The sequence below is a fragment of the Lytechinus variegatus genome, chromosome 4, assembly GCF_018143015.1.
Source record: "Lytechinus variegatus isolate NC3 chromosome 4, Lvar_3.0, whole genome shotgun sequence".
Taxonomy (NCBI): domain Eukaryota; kingdom Metazoa; phylum Echinodermata; class Echinoidea; order Temnopleuroida; family Toxopneustidae; genus Lytechinus; species Lytechinus variegatus.
Genome location: NC_054743.1, coordinates 53,322,876 through 53,338,506, shown reverse-complemented (window position 1 = coordinate 53,338,506; position 15,631 = coordinate 53,322,876). Strand labels below are relative to the sequence as shown.

Sequence of the window (15,631 nt, the reverse complement as noted above, 5' to 3'; positions counted from 1 at the left end):
TGTGATGTGTATGAAAGAAGTTCATGGTCAAAAGGTCATCATGACGTCATCTAGATGCCATTTTGTAAAATCACATTATCAATCATATCTTCATTATCAATTATCAAAAATTAACAATATTTACATCACATTAACTTCAGGTCAATGGTCACCTGTCCATGTCATCAAAGGTCATGTAAAGGCCACGAAGTGCGCGTACACTCGCGTCAAAATTTTAAAATGCTCAATATCACTTTTTGACCAAAACAGAGTACGAATCAGGTCATTTTAAGCATTTCAAAAATTGTACTATAGAGCATAGGATTGTCATTTTTTATATCAATGCATTGATAATATAATTCTGAGTAATTTGATACCTTGATCAACCTTCTACGACAAGTAACGGAATTAGCCTCCATCAAAGTTTACAGCACGTGCGCACGCGCACGAACCATAGACAATATATGAGCAAAAACATGCCTAGATACAAAATTCATTATAGCTCTTTAGGTAATCCATTGACCCCCAATTTTTTTTTCATATTCAAATAGAGTATGGATGGGAGATATGATTTCATGCCACATTTGACCCTTATACCCCTTTCATAAACCCAATAATGCGGCTAATAGCAGCATAATTTGGTCGTAAAATCGGAGGAGGACCAGAGTTATCTGCATTATTTCGATGCTGCAATTATCCGCATAATAGCAGCATTGGGACAAGATTTTGACTTTATGAACGCATTTCGAAAGTAATGCGGATAATTGCCATGGAGCGGTCACAAGGTCGCCCTTTTCCAACGCAACTGCATCGGAGGGGGTGTGTGCGGTTGCCATGACGATTATCCTCCTTTTTCAGGACGGGCGCTCGTAAAAATAGTGCGGATTATTTTCGGAGTTTATGAATGCAATTTTTATTGAATTATCCGCATTACTCTTAGGCGGCTAATTGGAGAATAGGTTTATGAAAGGGTGTCAATTTCATCATGACTTCATCAAATGTCATCAAAATTTCCACTTTGCTACTTATGACGTCATCATAGTTAAATGCAAATTTGACTCTAACTCTGTAAATATTGGTCAAATTTCGCTCAGTTTTCAATATTTTGTAGCTTAGGACATACTCTTTCTTATTTGACAGCTATATTAACTTTTAAGGGAATGGATCATCTTGAAAAATGGCAAGTTATAGAGGCATGTCACTTTCGCTCATTTTGTGTGCAATCTCTATGGGAAGTGACTTTTTCTCAAAACTGGATTTTACATTCCTCTATTTCGCGAGCCATATCTCCATTTCTCTTTGTCAGTTTTCTCTGAGCTTGGAGTATGTTGTAGCTGAGACTCTAAGCTATCGCAAGTGTGGTCCTTATTTTCAGATCAGATGCGGGGATCATATACCCGTATTTCTCATGCAAAATTGGATTTGAGATAATCTCAATTTGCTTATGTGTCCTGTAAAGTCTATGGGAAATAGTGCTTATGTGTAGTCTATGGGAAATAGTGTAGCTCAGTTGATAAGGCATCATACTTGCGTCCTTAGGGTCCAGAGTTCAAGCCCAGGGGTGAACATGAGAATTTGTTTTCTTTTTTCTTCCTTTTCAACATTCTAATACAAATGGTCCTTTATGACCACTACAAGGTAAATAAGTTAAAATATTGCACAATAAAAATTAGTTTAAATAATATAAAATATCATGAGAATCAGAGACAGATCACCTAATTCGTCCTCATGACGAATTAAAGTTCTAGTTTATTTATTCATTTCCAGGCAAGAAAACATGACAGCAATAGAAACATTACAAAAGAAATGTAAAACTGAGCACCAGCCAATGCCTGGGGATCACCTATAAAAATTGAAAATTCTGTCGAGAGGTTCTCCACATTGGCTGGTGTCTACATGGAATAACACAAAATATAAACACAAAATATAAAATTTAAACATGTAATTTCAATACTTATATAAATTAATCTTCATTGTTATATGAAGAGAGAAACAAAACACAAGGTTATCGAATCAATACTTTAAAGAAAAATATGCAGATTGGGTAAAACCATAAATTTGAAAACGTCATTTTTGAAAAAATGAAATTTTTAGTTTAGGCGCCATTTTGATGACGTCATGATCAACTTGAGGGACAATGGTGACATGAAATCATATCTACAACTCATACTCTATCGAAATATGAAAAAAAAATTTGGGGTCAATGGACTATTTAAAGAGCTACAGTGAATTTTCAATAGGCATGTTTTTGCCCATATATGGCCTATAGTGAGAGCTCGCGCGCACACGTGCTGCAAACTTTAATGACAGATCCTATAGATGACATGAAATTCAAGGAAATTGACATGGTCAAATTCAAGATATCTTGGCGACAAATATATAGCCATTAAAACGAAATAAAAAAAGAAAATTCTGACAAAATTAAGAGGTGATCTGTCACAGACAGACCACCTAATAAGGTAACTCTACTGTAAACATGTAGCAATCTCTGTCTCTAATTTGATAAATGACTAATTGCCCATCACAGTGCTTTATCATCTCCCGTCTTTCACAAGTATTGCATCCATAATGAGCATTCCGTTGTCATCATGAAGATCATATTGACATGCATGAACATGGTAATGGGAAATGACTTTTTGTCAAAACTGAATTCTGCATTCCTCTATTTCCTGAGCAATATCTCCACAATTTATTGTCGGTTTTCGCTGGGCTTTGATTATGATGTAGCTGAAATTCTAAGCTTTTGCGAGTGTTCCTCCATTTTTAGATCAGATGGCGGGATCATGCCCGTTTTTTTACTTGCAAAATTGGAATTGGAATTCTCAAAATTGCTTACGTGTTTTCTCTATGGGGAATATCGTGGCTCAATGGATAACGCATTTGACTTGCTTTCTTGGGGGCGCAGGTTCGAGTCCTGGGGTAAACAAGATTTTTTTCCCATTTTTTTTTACCACCGTACATGATCCTTCATGATAATTTAATGGTATAAAAGTTAAAATTTAGCAAGATAAAACAGATTATAATTACTTTTTTTCATATCACATGTACTGTCATACATCAAAGAGACCCTTTTCACAGTGCTTTATCATCTCCCGTCTTTCACAAGTATTCCATCCATAATGAGCATTCCGTTGTCATGAAGATCATATTGATCTACATGAACATGGTAATAGTAATCATGATGGCAAGAATAAAGACAGACCACCTAATTCGTCCGCATGACGGATTAAAATCTAGTTTTTATTATAATGTACTTAAGTTTTCATCAGAAGTCAGCATTTTCATGCGTGGCTGTCGTTCCTTGCAACTTGCATGGGCAGCTACCAGCCACCTGTTTAATGAATATAAATTCAAACTTATCATGGTTCATGAAAATAGATTTTCCTATGAAAAGGGGATTGAAAAAAATGTGTTGGATTATATCTTGAACACATTTAAAAATAACTTTCAAAGTTTATAAGAAAAAAAAAACATTTTATGGAATTTATATCACATAATCATGTAATGGAGCTGCTGGTTTGTGATGCCATAAATCACTACTTAAATAACTTTGTTATGATTTGACAGATCTTCGCAATGAGTGCATTAAAATCATTAACATTCTGTTATTTTACCAATCAATTTTATCTCAGGGATAACACCCCTTTAATTACTCACTGCATGAATATGCTCCAGTTTGACATACATGTATATGCTTTTCACATTGCATTTCCTTGAAGGGATGGTCTGGGTTGAAAATATATCTAAATTGATAGAGTATAATTCACAGAGCAAATTGCTGAAAATTTCATCAATATCGGTATTATCGGATAACAAATAAGAAAGTTATTGAATATTAAAGTTTATCATTATTTTGTGAAAACAGTTATATGTACATCGTCATGGTTATTCATTAGGTGGACTTATGATATCACATCCCCACTTTCTTTTTTCTTATGTTATTGCATGAAGTCATAAATGTTTAGAGTTTTTGTCTCGCCTGCGGAGCGGCCTCCTCGTCGTCAACAATTGTGTTGTGCACCCAATAACTTTTTATAGCTTCGAGGTGGGATCATCAAATTCATACCAGAGGTCCATCTCCTGAGGCACAGGTCAAGTTTGATACCCTTTTCATAAACCTATCCTCCAATTAGCCGCCTAAGAGTAATGCGGATAATTCAATAAAAATTGCGTTCATAAACTCCGAAAATAAGCCGCATTATTTTTACGAGCGCCCGTCCTGAAAAAGGGGGATAATCGCCATGACAACTGGACACGCCCCCTCCGATGCGGTTGTGTTGGAAAAGGGTGACCTTGTGACCGCACCATGGCAATTATCCGCATAATTTGGAAATGCGTTCATAAACTCAAAATCTTGTCCCGATGCTGCTATTATGCGGATAATAGCAGCATCAGAGTAATGCGGATAACTCTTGTCCTCCTCCAATTTTACGACCAAATTATGCTGCTATTAGCCGCCTAATTCATTTTAATGGGGTTTATGAAAGGGGTATGAATATAAGTCAAATTTGAATAAGTTCAAAGGTCAATGAACTTTCCATGACTGGCACTGTGCTATATTGTACACATAATAACTTTCTATAGCTTCAAGGTGAGATCGCCAAATTCATAACAGAGGTCCGTCTCGTGAAGGTGCAGGTGAAGTTCAAATATGAGCCGAATTTGAATAAGGTCAACGGTCAATGAACTTTCCATGACTGGCACTGTGCTATATTGTACACATAATAACTTTCTATATCTTCGAGGTGGGATCACCAAATTCATACCAGAGGTCCATCTCCTGAAGGCACAGGTCTCACAGGCCTAATTCATTCCCCATAGACTCGTGTGTTAAATTGGCACTTTAAGAAATTCATAAAAAATAAGGATGAAATTCGGGGGTCGAATGTTTACTACCAGTGGATAGGATATATATCTGGCAATCCATATCTCACCAGAAAAGGGTCCCTCGACCAGCTCATTTTAAAAATAAATTAGCGTCCGGGGGAGCAGATTCATCACCTCACACAGCAATATAGCCCTTAACCATCTGCCAGTCAAAATATAGTCCAAAATTGGTGATATTTCTTCCCAATTTGGGAAAAGGAAGTTCAGTAATTACCAAAAACAGGATCAGTGTGAGATGGACAATCATATGCATACACTTTGTCAATCAGCCATATCAAAATAAAAAAAATAGCGATGGGTTGGCTCTAATGAATATCTCTTGCTTTCCGAATGTTAATAGGGAACACAAATTTTATTTCCAAATAAAAATGTACACATATATAAGTCTAGTTTACTCCGTGTGAATCTCTGATAGGACAAATATGCAAGTGAAAGTCTCTATTTATAGAAGAATTCTTGATTGACACGGCACATGAATCTCACAATGGTTTTCATGTCTTATATTGTACCATGAATCATAATCTGTCAGTTTTGATATCCTATTTTTCTTGACTTTGACTGACAGTCATGAGGAGCTATTTCATACGAAACTCAGGACTTGATATCTAAAATAAAGGGAAAAAAATAAATTTAAGGATTGATTGAAATTGATATGTGCTATGGAGTGAAGAGTTGAATGTGTTGAGTTACCCATAGTTTTTGTCATTGTAAACTGTGTGTAGCCAAAAACAAATCAAGAACAAAAATCAGTGTTGAATAGGAAGTAGCACCATCATTATGTAGATGATGCTTTTATGTGTTTGCACCATTATCATGATATCACGATTGCATCTAGTCAAAAGTAAAAGTAATCATGTTTCAAATCACAAACCTGACACATGGAAAAAGGGGAATTTGGAAAGACGTTCTGCAGAATCACATTTGAAAAAGGTCGAATAAACGTAAGAGTGATTCAGCCTACTTCTGTGTGGTTGATGTCATATTGCTCGCTGCCATTGGTATTCTTCGCTTCACATGTCTTGAAAATCAATGTTGTGTATCATTTACAACCATTCCTGGGTTGATGCGGTCGATGCGCACTTGCTCAGCCTGAAGTGAGGTAGAAACAGCGTTGGGTCTACTAAATGCTGATTATGAAGTAACCTTGAACGTGATCGATGTTTGTGTTTTTAAATGTGATTCAAGTCATGATTCTAACTTTGGTCGCATTAACGCAGCCAAAATAATTTAGGAGAGACATCATGTTGCAGTGATGTTGGAGGTTACATGATCATGTCAAAGGTCATTTGAAGTGATGTTAATGTTTGCTTGCAAAGATTCTTACGACCGTAGGTGGATCCTCTATTAGTGGAGCAAAAAAAAAAGAAAAATGGGAGAGAAAGAAAACAGAAAAAGAAGGGAAAAGAGAGGAGAAATAAAGAACAGGAAAACTAATAGGAGGAAGACAAGTGAATTATTAGGTGAGGGGAAGGAAGACTTGGAAAAAAAACTCTCATGTCAAAATATTTGCTTTGGCTTCGTGCTCGCATTGCCTGTTTGATGAGATACATATCTTGCTCAATAGGCTGTTATGGAGCTTAAGATAGCAAGTATTGAAGTCAGTCAATGTACAACAAATGTTGTAGCTCAACCAACTTTCTTTCCTGACAAGCTGGTTCGTTTCAGCAATATACAACCAGTTGGTGAAAGTGTGTCTTTCTAACTTCTGACTCTTTGCTTCTTCTCAGTAACTTAGATTAGATCTAATGGAACTGAACAATCATATTGAAGACTGAATACCCTGCAGGATATACCTGGAAGACCACAGTACTTCTCACTTATTTCCTGATTTGGTCCTCATCCCAGGTGTTTGTCTATGTTGGGTTATCTTGTAGCCAAGTCCTGAAAAATTCCTGTGTCAGTTCGGTACATTGCGGTATCTGCACTGCTCTGAATATGTCACGTGGTGATGATCGGAATTGTACTCTCCGTCCTTGCCTACTACTTGCCTCATCAGTCCCCCATAATGGCGTCAACCCCATACTGGTTTGTATCTCTGCCATCATCTGATCAATCTCTGCCATACTGCTGTCCAACTTTTCAGTCACCTCAGTCGGTGATATTGCACACCCTCTTTTTCCTCAAACATCCATTTCCTCTGAACTTCTACACCAACACTCCCACTTCTGACACCACATGCAGCTGAACTCACTTCTTTCCTGACGGGCTGATTCGTTTCGGCTGCAACATACAAATAGTTGTGTAAAGTCCTTCTTTTTCACTTCTGACTCTTTTCTCCTTCTCAGTAACTTATATATAACTCCTTTAAATGCACACCATGTTGAAGACCAAATACCCTGCATGATATTCTTGTTTTTCAGATTTTCCAGTATTTTGAGTATATCTGAGACTTACATGTAGCCATTTCAGTATTCAGTTTCTCAGTCATTTCAGTATCCACACTCACCTCAGTATTTCCAGTATTCTCAGCAATCTCAGTATGTTCAGTATTCTCAGTATTTTCAGTAATCTCAGCAATCTCAGTATGTTCAGTATTCTCAGCAATCTCAGTATGTTCAGTATTCTCAGTAATCTCAGTATGTTCAGTATTCTCAGTAATCTCAGTATGTTCAGTATTCTCAGCAATCTCAGTATGTTCAGTATTCTCAGTAATCTCAGTATGTTCGGTATTCTCAGTAATCTCAGTATGTTCAGTATTCTCAGCAATCTCAGTATGTTCAGTATTCTCAGCAATCTCAGTATGTTCAGTATTCTCAGCAATCTCAGTATGTTCAGTATTCTCAGCAATCTCAGTATGTTCAGTATTCTCAGCAATCTCAGTATTTTCAGCAATCTCAGTATGTTCAGTATTCTCAGCAATCTCAGTATGTTCAGTAATCTCAGTATGTTCAGTATTCTCAGTAATCTCAGTATGTTCAGTATTCTCAGCAATCTCAGTATTTTCAGTATTCTCAGCAATCTCAGTATGTTCAGTATTCTCAGCAATCTCAGTATGTTCAGTATTCTCAGTATGTTCAGTATTCTCAGCAATCTCAGTATGTTCAGTATTCTCAGTAATCTCAGTATGTTCAGTATTCTCAGTAATCTCAGTATGTTCAGTATTCTCAGTAATCTCAGTATGTTCAGTATTCTCAGCAATCTCAGTATGTTCAGTATTCTCAGTAATCTCAGTATGTTCAGTATTCTCAGTAATCTCAGTATGTTCAGTATTCTCAGTAATCTCAGTATGTTCAGTATTCTCAGCAATCTCAGTATGTTCAGTATTCTCAGCAATCTCAGTATGTTCAGTATTCTCAGTATGTTCAGTATTCTCAGCAATCTCAGTATGTTCAGTATTCTCAGCAATCTCAGTATGTTCAGTATTCTCAGCAATCTCAGTATGTTCAGTATTCTCAGCAATCTCAGTATGTTCAGTATTCTCAGCAATCTCAGTATGTTCAGTATTCTCAGTATGTTCAGTATTCTCAGTAATCTCAGTATGTTCAGTATTCTCAGCAATCTCAGTATTTTCAGTATTCTCAGCAATCTCAGTATGTTCAGTATTCTCAGCAATCTCAGTATGTTCAGTATTCTCAGCAATCTCAGTAATCTCAGTATTCTCAGCAATCTCAGTATGTTCAGTATTCTCAGCAATCTCAGTATGTTCAGTATTCTCAGTAATCTCAGTATGTTCAGTATTCTCAGTAATCTCAGTATGTTCAGTATTCTCAGTAATCTCAGTATGTTCAGTATTCTCAGCAATCTCAGTATGTTCAGTATTCTCAGCAATCTCAGTATGTTCAGTATTCTCAGTAATCTCAGTATGTTCAGTATTCTCAGCAATCTCAGTATGTTCAGTATTCTCAGCAATCTCAGTATTCTCAGCAATCTCAGTATGTTCAGTATTCTCAGTAATCTCAGTATGTTCAGTATTCTCAGTAATCTCAGTATGTTCAGTATTCTCAGCAATCTCAGTATGTTCAGTATTCTCAGTAATCTCAGTATGTTCAGTATTCTCAGTAATCTCAGTATGTTCAGTATTCTCAGCAATCTCAGTATGTTCAGTATTCTCAGCAATCTCAGTATGTTCAGTATTCTCAGCAATCTCAGTATGTTCAGTATTCTCAGTAATCAATGTTTTCAGTATCCTCAGTATTTTCAGTAATCTCAGTATGCTCAGTATTCTCAGTAATCTCAGTATTTTCAGTATTCTCAGTAATCTCAGTATGTTCAGTATTCTCAGCAGTAGTATTTTTAGTATTCTCAGTAATCTCAATGTTTTTGATATTCTCAGTATTTTCAGTATTCTCAGTAATCTCAGTAATCTCAGTATTTTCAGTATTCTCAGTAATCTCAATGTTTTTGATATTCTCAGTATTTCAGTAATCTTAGTGTTTTCAGTATCTTGGTAAATTAAGTTTTTCAGTAAATAAATGAAGAGGATTTAAAAGGAGAAATTACAATTTGTAAACAAATTTTTGGCATTCTATGTGTTTAAGCTGCCCAGCAAGCAGTAGACAGCAAGTTCAAATCCCACTGGCTCCAATTTTTCTTACTTATGATTTCCATTACAGATCTTTAATCATATCAACAATAAAGTAGAAACCTGAAATGATGAAAAAAATCCAAATAATATCTGATCAGTTAATAATACTCATTTTGTCGATAGGAGGCCATTCAAGGTCAATGATTATGACTGATATTTACCAGAAAGGCTCTCTCTGTTGATGTAGCATGTTGTCATGATCTTTACCTCTGCCATTTTTGCCTCTGTCATTTTTGCCTCTGCCATTTTTGCCTGTGCCATTTTGGCCTCTGCCATTTTTACCTCTGCTATTTTTACCTCTGCCATTATTACCTCTGCCATTATTACCTCTGCCATTATTGCCTTTGCCATTTTTACCTCTGCCATAATACCTCTGCCATTTTTACCTTTGCAATTTTTACCTCTGCCATTTTTACCTTTGCCATTTTTACCTCTGTCATTTTTACCTTTGCCATTTTTACCCGGCACCCATTCTTCTTGGCACTCTTATCAGCGAACAAGATTCTTAGAAGTAGATATTTACTGGTCACTTTCTCGCCAAGATAGATTGGCTTTTGGACCACAACTGCATCTGGGAAGTTGAGTTTGTTGAGGATCATTTTGGTTTGGTCAAAACCTCATCAGAATAAGGGAGTTTATGAAGAATTACATTACATTCCCTCTCTGCCTGATCCTTACTCTCTTCCATGTACTTCTTACCTTTCTCCTCAACAAGTGCCTCAATGTTTTCTACCTTTGTAGAAGATTTCTCCAACATCATGACATGAGAAGTAAGAGCATCAATTTTCTTAACCAATTCTCCAATCAGACTTTTCACCACTTCAACAGAAGGATCCAAAACGGCTTTCTTTGTGTTTTTCTCAAGATATAAAATGCTATAATAATAATAATACTCAATATTTATAACGCGCTTTTCCCAAATGGCCCAAAGCGCTCACACTTTCAGTTAATATATTTATACAAACAAAAATCAGAATGCTTTGGAATAGTGTAAAAATGGGGTCCTCTCTGCGGCACATACCCACCACACATTACATACTGAGTGACCACCCCATCACAAAATAAAGTTTCATCACCAAGACAAGCACTCCCCCCCCCCCCCCCGACCAAAAAAATAAAGCTTGAAGGAAAATGAAACCTTTGGAACAAGATAGCTTGTGTGAAAACAGAAAAATCAAAGAAAAAGATCTACGAAAGTTTGAGAAAATTGAATAAATAATAAAAAAAAGTTACAAGCATTTGACGTTTAGATCATTATTGTAATGTAGATCCTCTCTTTGACAATGCAAAAAAAGATGTGTGATATCACATGTGAACAACTTTCCAATTGCTTTTTTTATATATTTCACCTAAAATGCCTCTTTTATCACATCAGTAGATCATGAATTATTTCTATTTTTCAATGATGATGAAATAAATATGCTACACCTATTTTTTATTCAAAATTTACAGATTTTCAAAGAATATATTTTGAATAAAGAGTTTGTATCACCATAAGAAAGAGCAAAAAGAGACATTTGGAGGTATCTTATAGTCCATCAAAGGGAAAGTACACATGTGACATCACACATATCTGTCGCATTGCCAATTGGAGGATCTCCATAGTATTAGTGATCGCAGTATTTAAATACTCATCACTTTTTCATTATTTGTTAGATTTTTCTCAAACTTTCTTTGATTTTTCTCTTTCCACACAAGCCCACTTGTTCCAAGGGTTCCATTCCCCTTTAAAGGCCAGGAAAGAGTGATATATTATATCATTTTGTGAATAATATGCCAAAATCTATCCAAAATTACATTTTAGTTTTAAAAAAGCTCAAAATTTTTGCCTGCTTGCTCGTATCTTTTTTAAACTTTTGTTCATCCACCATATCTGGCCCCCTGTTTGGCTCACTGACTGGTGATTTGTGGAAGGCACAGCTCAGCTGGCATTTGCAAGTTTACTGTCATTAACAATACACAGGGCCCAAGTTTTTTACTTCAGTTATTGGCTATTATTAAAATCTATTTTTGTACATTCCCATTAGCTTGAAGCACTGAAAATTTGGTTAATTTCCATTGGCTAAAATGCATTGACCCGTTGATCTTCATGATATTTGGTATTATTTGTTTTTATATGTTAATGAAAATTTTAATCATTTAGAAGTGGTTTTAAATGAGAAATGGAGTGGAGTTGTGCATTTGTTTCTTGTAAGGTTCATTCACTTAGAGAGCTTCGAGTGAATTTTTTCAGTGTAAAAGTGTAACATTTTCAAGAACTAAAGACTCTAATAATTCACTCCTTTTTGTCTCACCTGCATAGCAGAGTGAGACTATAGGCGCCGCTTTTCCGACGGTGGCGGCGGCGTCAACATCAAATCTTAACCTGAGGTTAAGTTTTTGAAATGACATCATTACTTAGAAAGTATAATGACCTAGTTCATGAAACTTGGCCATAAGGTTAATCAAGTATTACTGAACATCCTATAGAGTTTCATGTCACATGACCAAGGTTAAAGGTCATTTAGGGTCAATGAACTTAGACCATGTTGGAGGAATCAACATCAAAATCTTAACCTGAGGTTAAGTTTTTGAAATGTCATCATAACTTAGGAAATATATGGACCTAGTTCATGAAACTTGGACATAAGATTAATCAAGTATCATTTAACATCCTGCATGATTTTTATGTCACATGACCAAGGTCAAAGGTCATGTAGGGTCAATGAACTATGGCCAAATTGGGTTTTTTTGTTGAATAACCATATCTCTGTAAGTTTATTGCAGGTGAGACGGCCAGAGGCATTCCACTTGTTTAACCCTTATGATTGAACATTTCATACCGTCAAGTAATGAGTATGTTTTATTATTTATAGATATGGCATCCAGCACCCTACCTACATCAACATTATACGAGATCCACTTGAGAGGGCAGTGTCACATTACTATTTCATCCGGTTTGGCGATGAGAGAAAGCAAGAACGCAAGTACAGTCAGAATTCAACTGACCCAAGGAGATTAATGGTGAGAGAATATCAGCCCTTAATTCCCATTAAAAAAGAAAATAATTTTTAAGCCTATAATATGTTTAATTAAAAAGAGTTAGGGGATCATCAGAAAATCTAAGTGCCAGGGGGAGGAGGGATCATGAGACTTGATTATTTATGGTTCACCTTTAAAGGCAGGCACCCTTCTTACATAGCTCTACAGGTTGTCAAATGACAAGTAAGCCACTTTATGCAAAACTAACTAATTTCTTTATATTTTTTAACAGAGTTATGAACAGTGTGTAATTCAAGATGATCCTGATTGTACTGGGAAGAAATCCTTTTATATTATTCCATTCTTCTGTGGCCATGATCCTCGGTGTAGGTAAGAATCAATCATGCATGTACATAAAAGAAATTCTATATTATTCCATTCTTCTGTCTCCAGGATCCTCAGTGCAGGTAAGAATTTGTCATAAGTGTACTTAGGAGAAATCCTTTTATATTATCCCATTTTTCTGTGGCCAGGATCCTTGGCGCAGGTAAGAATTCATCTTAGGGCCGTCTGCACCAGCCCGAGTTTTCAAATTAGCACACTATTTCTGACTCGGCAAACAATCCTGATCTGAACAGTCTCGAGATTATTTGTAATGTAGACGCAATTATCGCGCTATTTTATTAATAAATCACAGAAAATGCCTCTTCTTTATTTGTTGACTTATTTTGATTTTTTCTTCCTTTCATCTGGTAGAGATGCATGAAGTTCACCAAACTTGTACACAAAATTTTGATATTTTGACTAGAAAATTACTTTATGCAAACTCTATTCATAATCACAAATTGTCAGGAAAATGCTTGCACACAAAATAAATGGGATAAAACTATTGCATTAAAATAAAGTACATGTTTATTAACATAACAATCAGCAAACAGAATTATATCATTTGCCACCAGATGTGAAATCATTTACATCCATATGTAACATGGGTGTGAAATGTTATGATCTCCAAGTGTAATCTGCGACAGAAAAGTGATGCAATATGTTGTGGTTGAGAATAAAACAAAGTTATTGCTCTTTATAACATCATCTGACAATATACCGTATTAAATGTATTTCAAGTGGGAAAGGCTTTATTTAATATTCCAGTCCAATCTGAAGTACCTATAGCAATGCTCATTCATTCAAGTTCAGGTGTAGTAATCAGTACACATTGTAATCAACCGCTTATATTGATGTAATTCTGTTTTGCTGATTATTATGTTAATAAACATGTACTTTGATTTAATGCAATAGTTTTATCCCATTTATTTTGTGTGCAAGTAAGAAAATCACCATGTAGTTGGCACTAAAGTGCCAACTGGGCTGAAAAATCAAAATTGTGTTGAATTTCCTGAACTCTAATCATTGATGTACTAGTTTGTTACTTTTCAAGTTGATTTTTTAGCTCATCGGGCCCGAAGGGCAAGATGAGCTTATGCCGTGGCGTCCATCGTCTGTCGTCCGTCCACAATTTCAAAATGCTACTACTTCGCCATTTCAAGTCCGATTTCAATTCTGTTTGCTTTATATGATAGCACTAGCTGGGGCATTCAAAACTTCTACACAGAATTTTGAAATTCATTAAATATGCTAATTTATGCACATTTTAAAAAATTCACATAAAATGTTTCTCCTTTTTTATTTGTTGACTGATTTTGATTTTTTTTTCTTCCATCTGGTAGAGCTTCATGAGGTTCACCAATCTTCTTCGCAGAATTTTGAAATTTTGACCAGAACAATTTTTATGCTAATTTATGCGAAATTAATTTATGCATATTTTTTAAAATTCACGTAAAATGCTTCTTCTTTATTTGTTGACCTATTTTGAATTTTTTGCTTCCATCTGGTAAAGCTTCATAAGGTTCACCAATCTTCTTCACAGAATTTTCAAATTTTGACCAGAACATTTTTTATGCTAATTTATGCGAAATTAATTTAAGCATATTTTTAAAATTTCACTTAAAATGCTTTTTCTTCTTTAATTGTTGACCGATTTTCACTTTCTTCTTCCATCTTGTAGAGCTTTATGAGGTTCACCAAACTTCTACATAGAATTTTGAAATTTTCAGTAGAAAATTACTTATGCTAATTTATGCGAAATTTATTCATAAATCACAGAAAATTCCTCTTCTTTATTTGTGGACAGATTTTTATATTTTTTCTTCCATCCAGTAGAACTTCATGAGACCCACCAAACTTCTACACAGAATTTTGAAAATTTTCAGTAGAAAGTTATCTATGCTAATTTATGCAAAATGTATTCATAAATCACAGAAAATTCCTCTTCTTTATTTGTTGACAGATTTTGATTTTTTTTTTCATCCATCTGGTAGAGCTGTATGAGGTTCACCAAACTTGTACACAAAATTTTGAAATTTTGTCTGGAAAATTAATTATTCTAATTTATGCAAAATTTATTCATAAATCACAAAAAATGTTTTTTCTTTGTTGATCAATTTCAGTTTTGTTTGCTTTATATGATAGCTCGAGGTGGTGATACAGAATTTAAACATAGAATTTTGAAACTCATTGAATCTGCTATTTATTCATATATTTTCAAAACTCACAAAAATTGCTTACTTATTTGTTGATTGATTTTGGTTATTTTTGTTCCATCTGAGAGGTACCGTTCAAGTTTCTACACAGAGTTAAGAAACTTTGACTAGATAATAATTAATACTTAATTCATATGAAATTTATTCATAGATCACAAAAAATGCTTCTATGTCATTTCTTCATCAATTTCAATTCTATATCCTCAATTTATGTCACCAATATAATTCACTACAATGCCAACTGGGCTAAAATGAAAATTGTGTTAAATTGTGTTGTGAGATGCCGGATGAGCTCCACATAATTGATGTGCTAGTTTAGGAATACTACAACTAAAATTTCTTTTCACCATACTTCTCTGTGGTTGCAGGATTCCAGGGGAATGGGCTTTGAAGCGAGCCATTGAAAACGTCAAGAAACATTATGTGGCAGTAGGGATATTAGAAGAGCTTCAGGATTCTTTGCAGGTCTTAGAGAAAGTCTTGCCAAACATGTTCAAAGGAGCCTTAGATTCATTCCTAAGATTTGGTAGGTATATTTTCCAAGGGATACCATGTCATTAGTTGATCTGTTTCATTTGATTTCATCAGCTTCAACTGGGAGAAACAAAGTTTTATTTTTTTAGTAGACTTGAACTGTTCATTCGGGTATAAAGGTTATTGTAATAATCGCTTTATTTCT

At 35.1% G+C, this 15,631-nt stretch overlaps 1 protein-coding gene across 1 annotated transcript in view; it reads left to right on the top strand.

Moving 5' to 3' along the window:
• Nucleotides 1-15,631, top strand: part of LOC121413063 (uronyl 2-sulfotransferase-like) — a gene marked incomplete at its 5' end in the record, with an annotated part of 47,196 nt that overhangs the window by 26,863 nt on the left and 4,702 nt on the right. Inside the window, 3 exons of the mRNA XM_041605824.1 lie at nucleotides 12,247-12,394; nucleotides 12,645-12,742; nucleotides 15,321-15,478. Coding sequence (XP_041461758.1) covers nucleotides 12,247-12,394; nucleotides 12,645-12,742; nucleotides 15,321-15,478 — 404 coding nt within the window. The remainder of the gene's footprint in view (nucleotides 1-12,246; nucleotides 12,395-12,644; nucleotides 12,743-15,320; nucleotides 15,479-15,631) is intronic.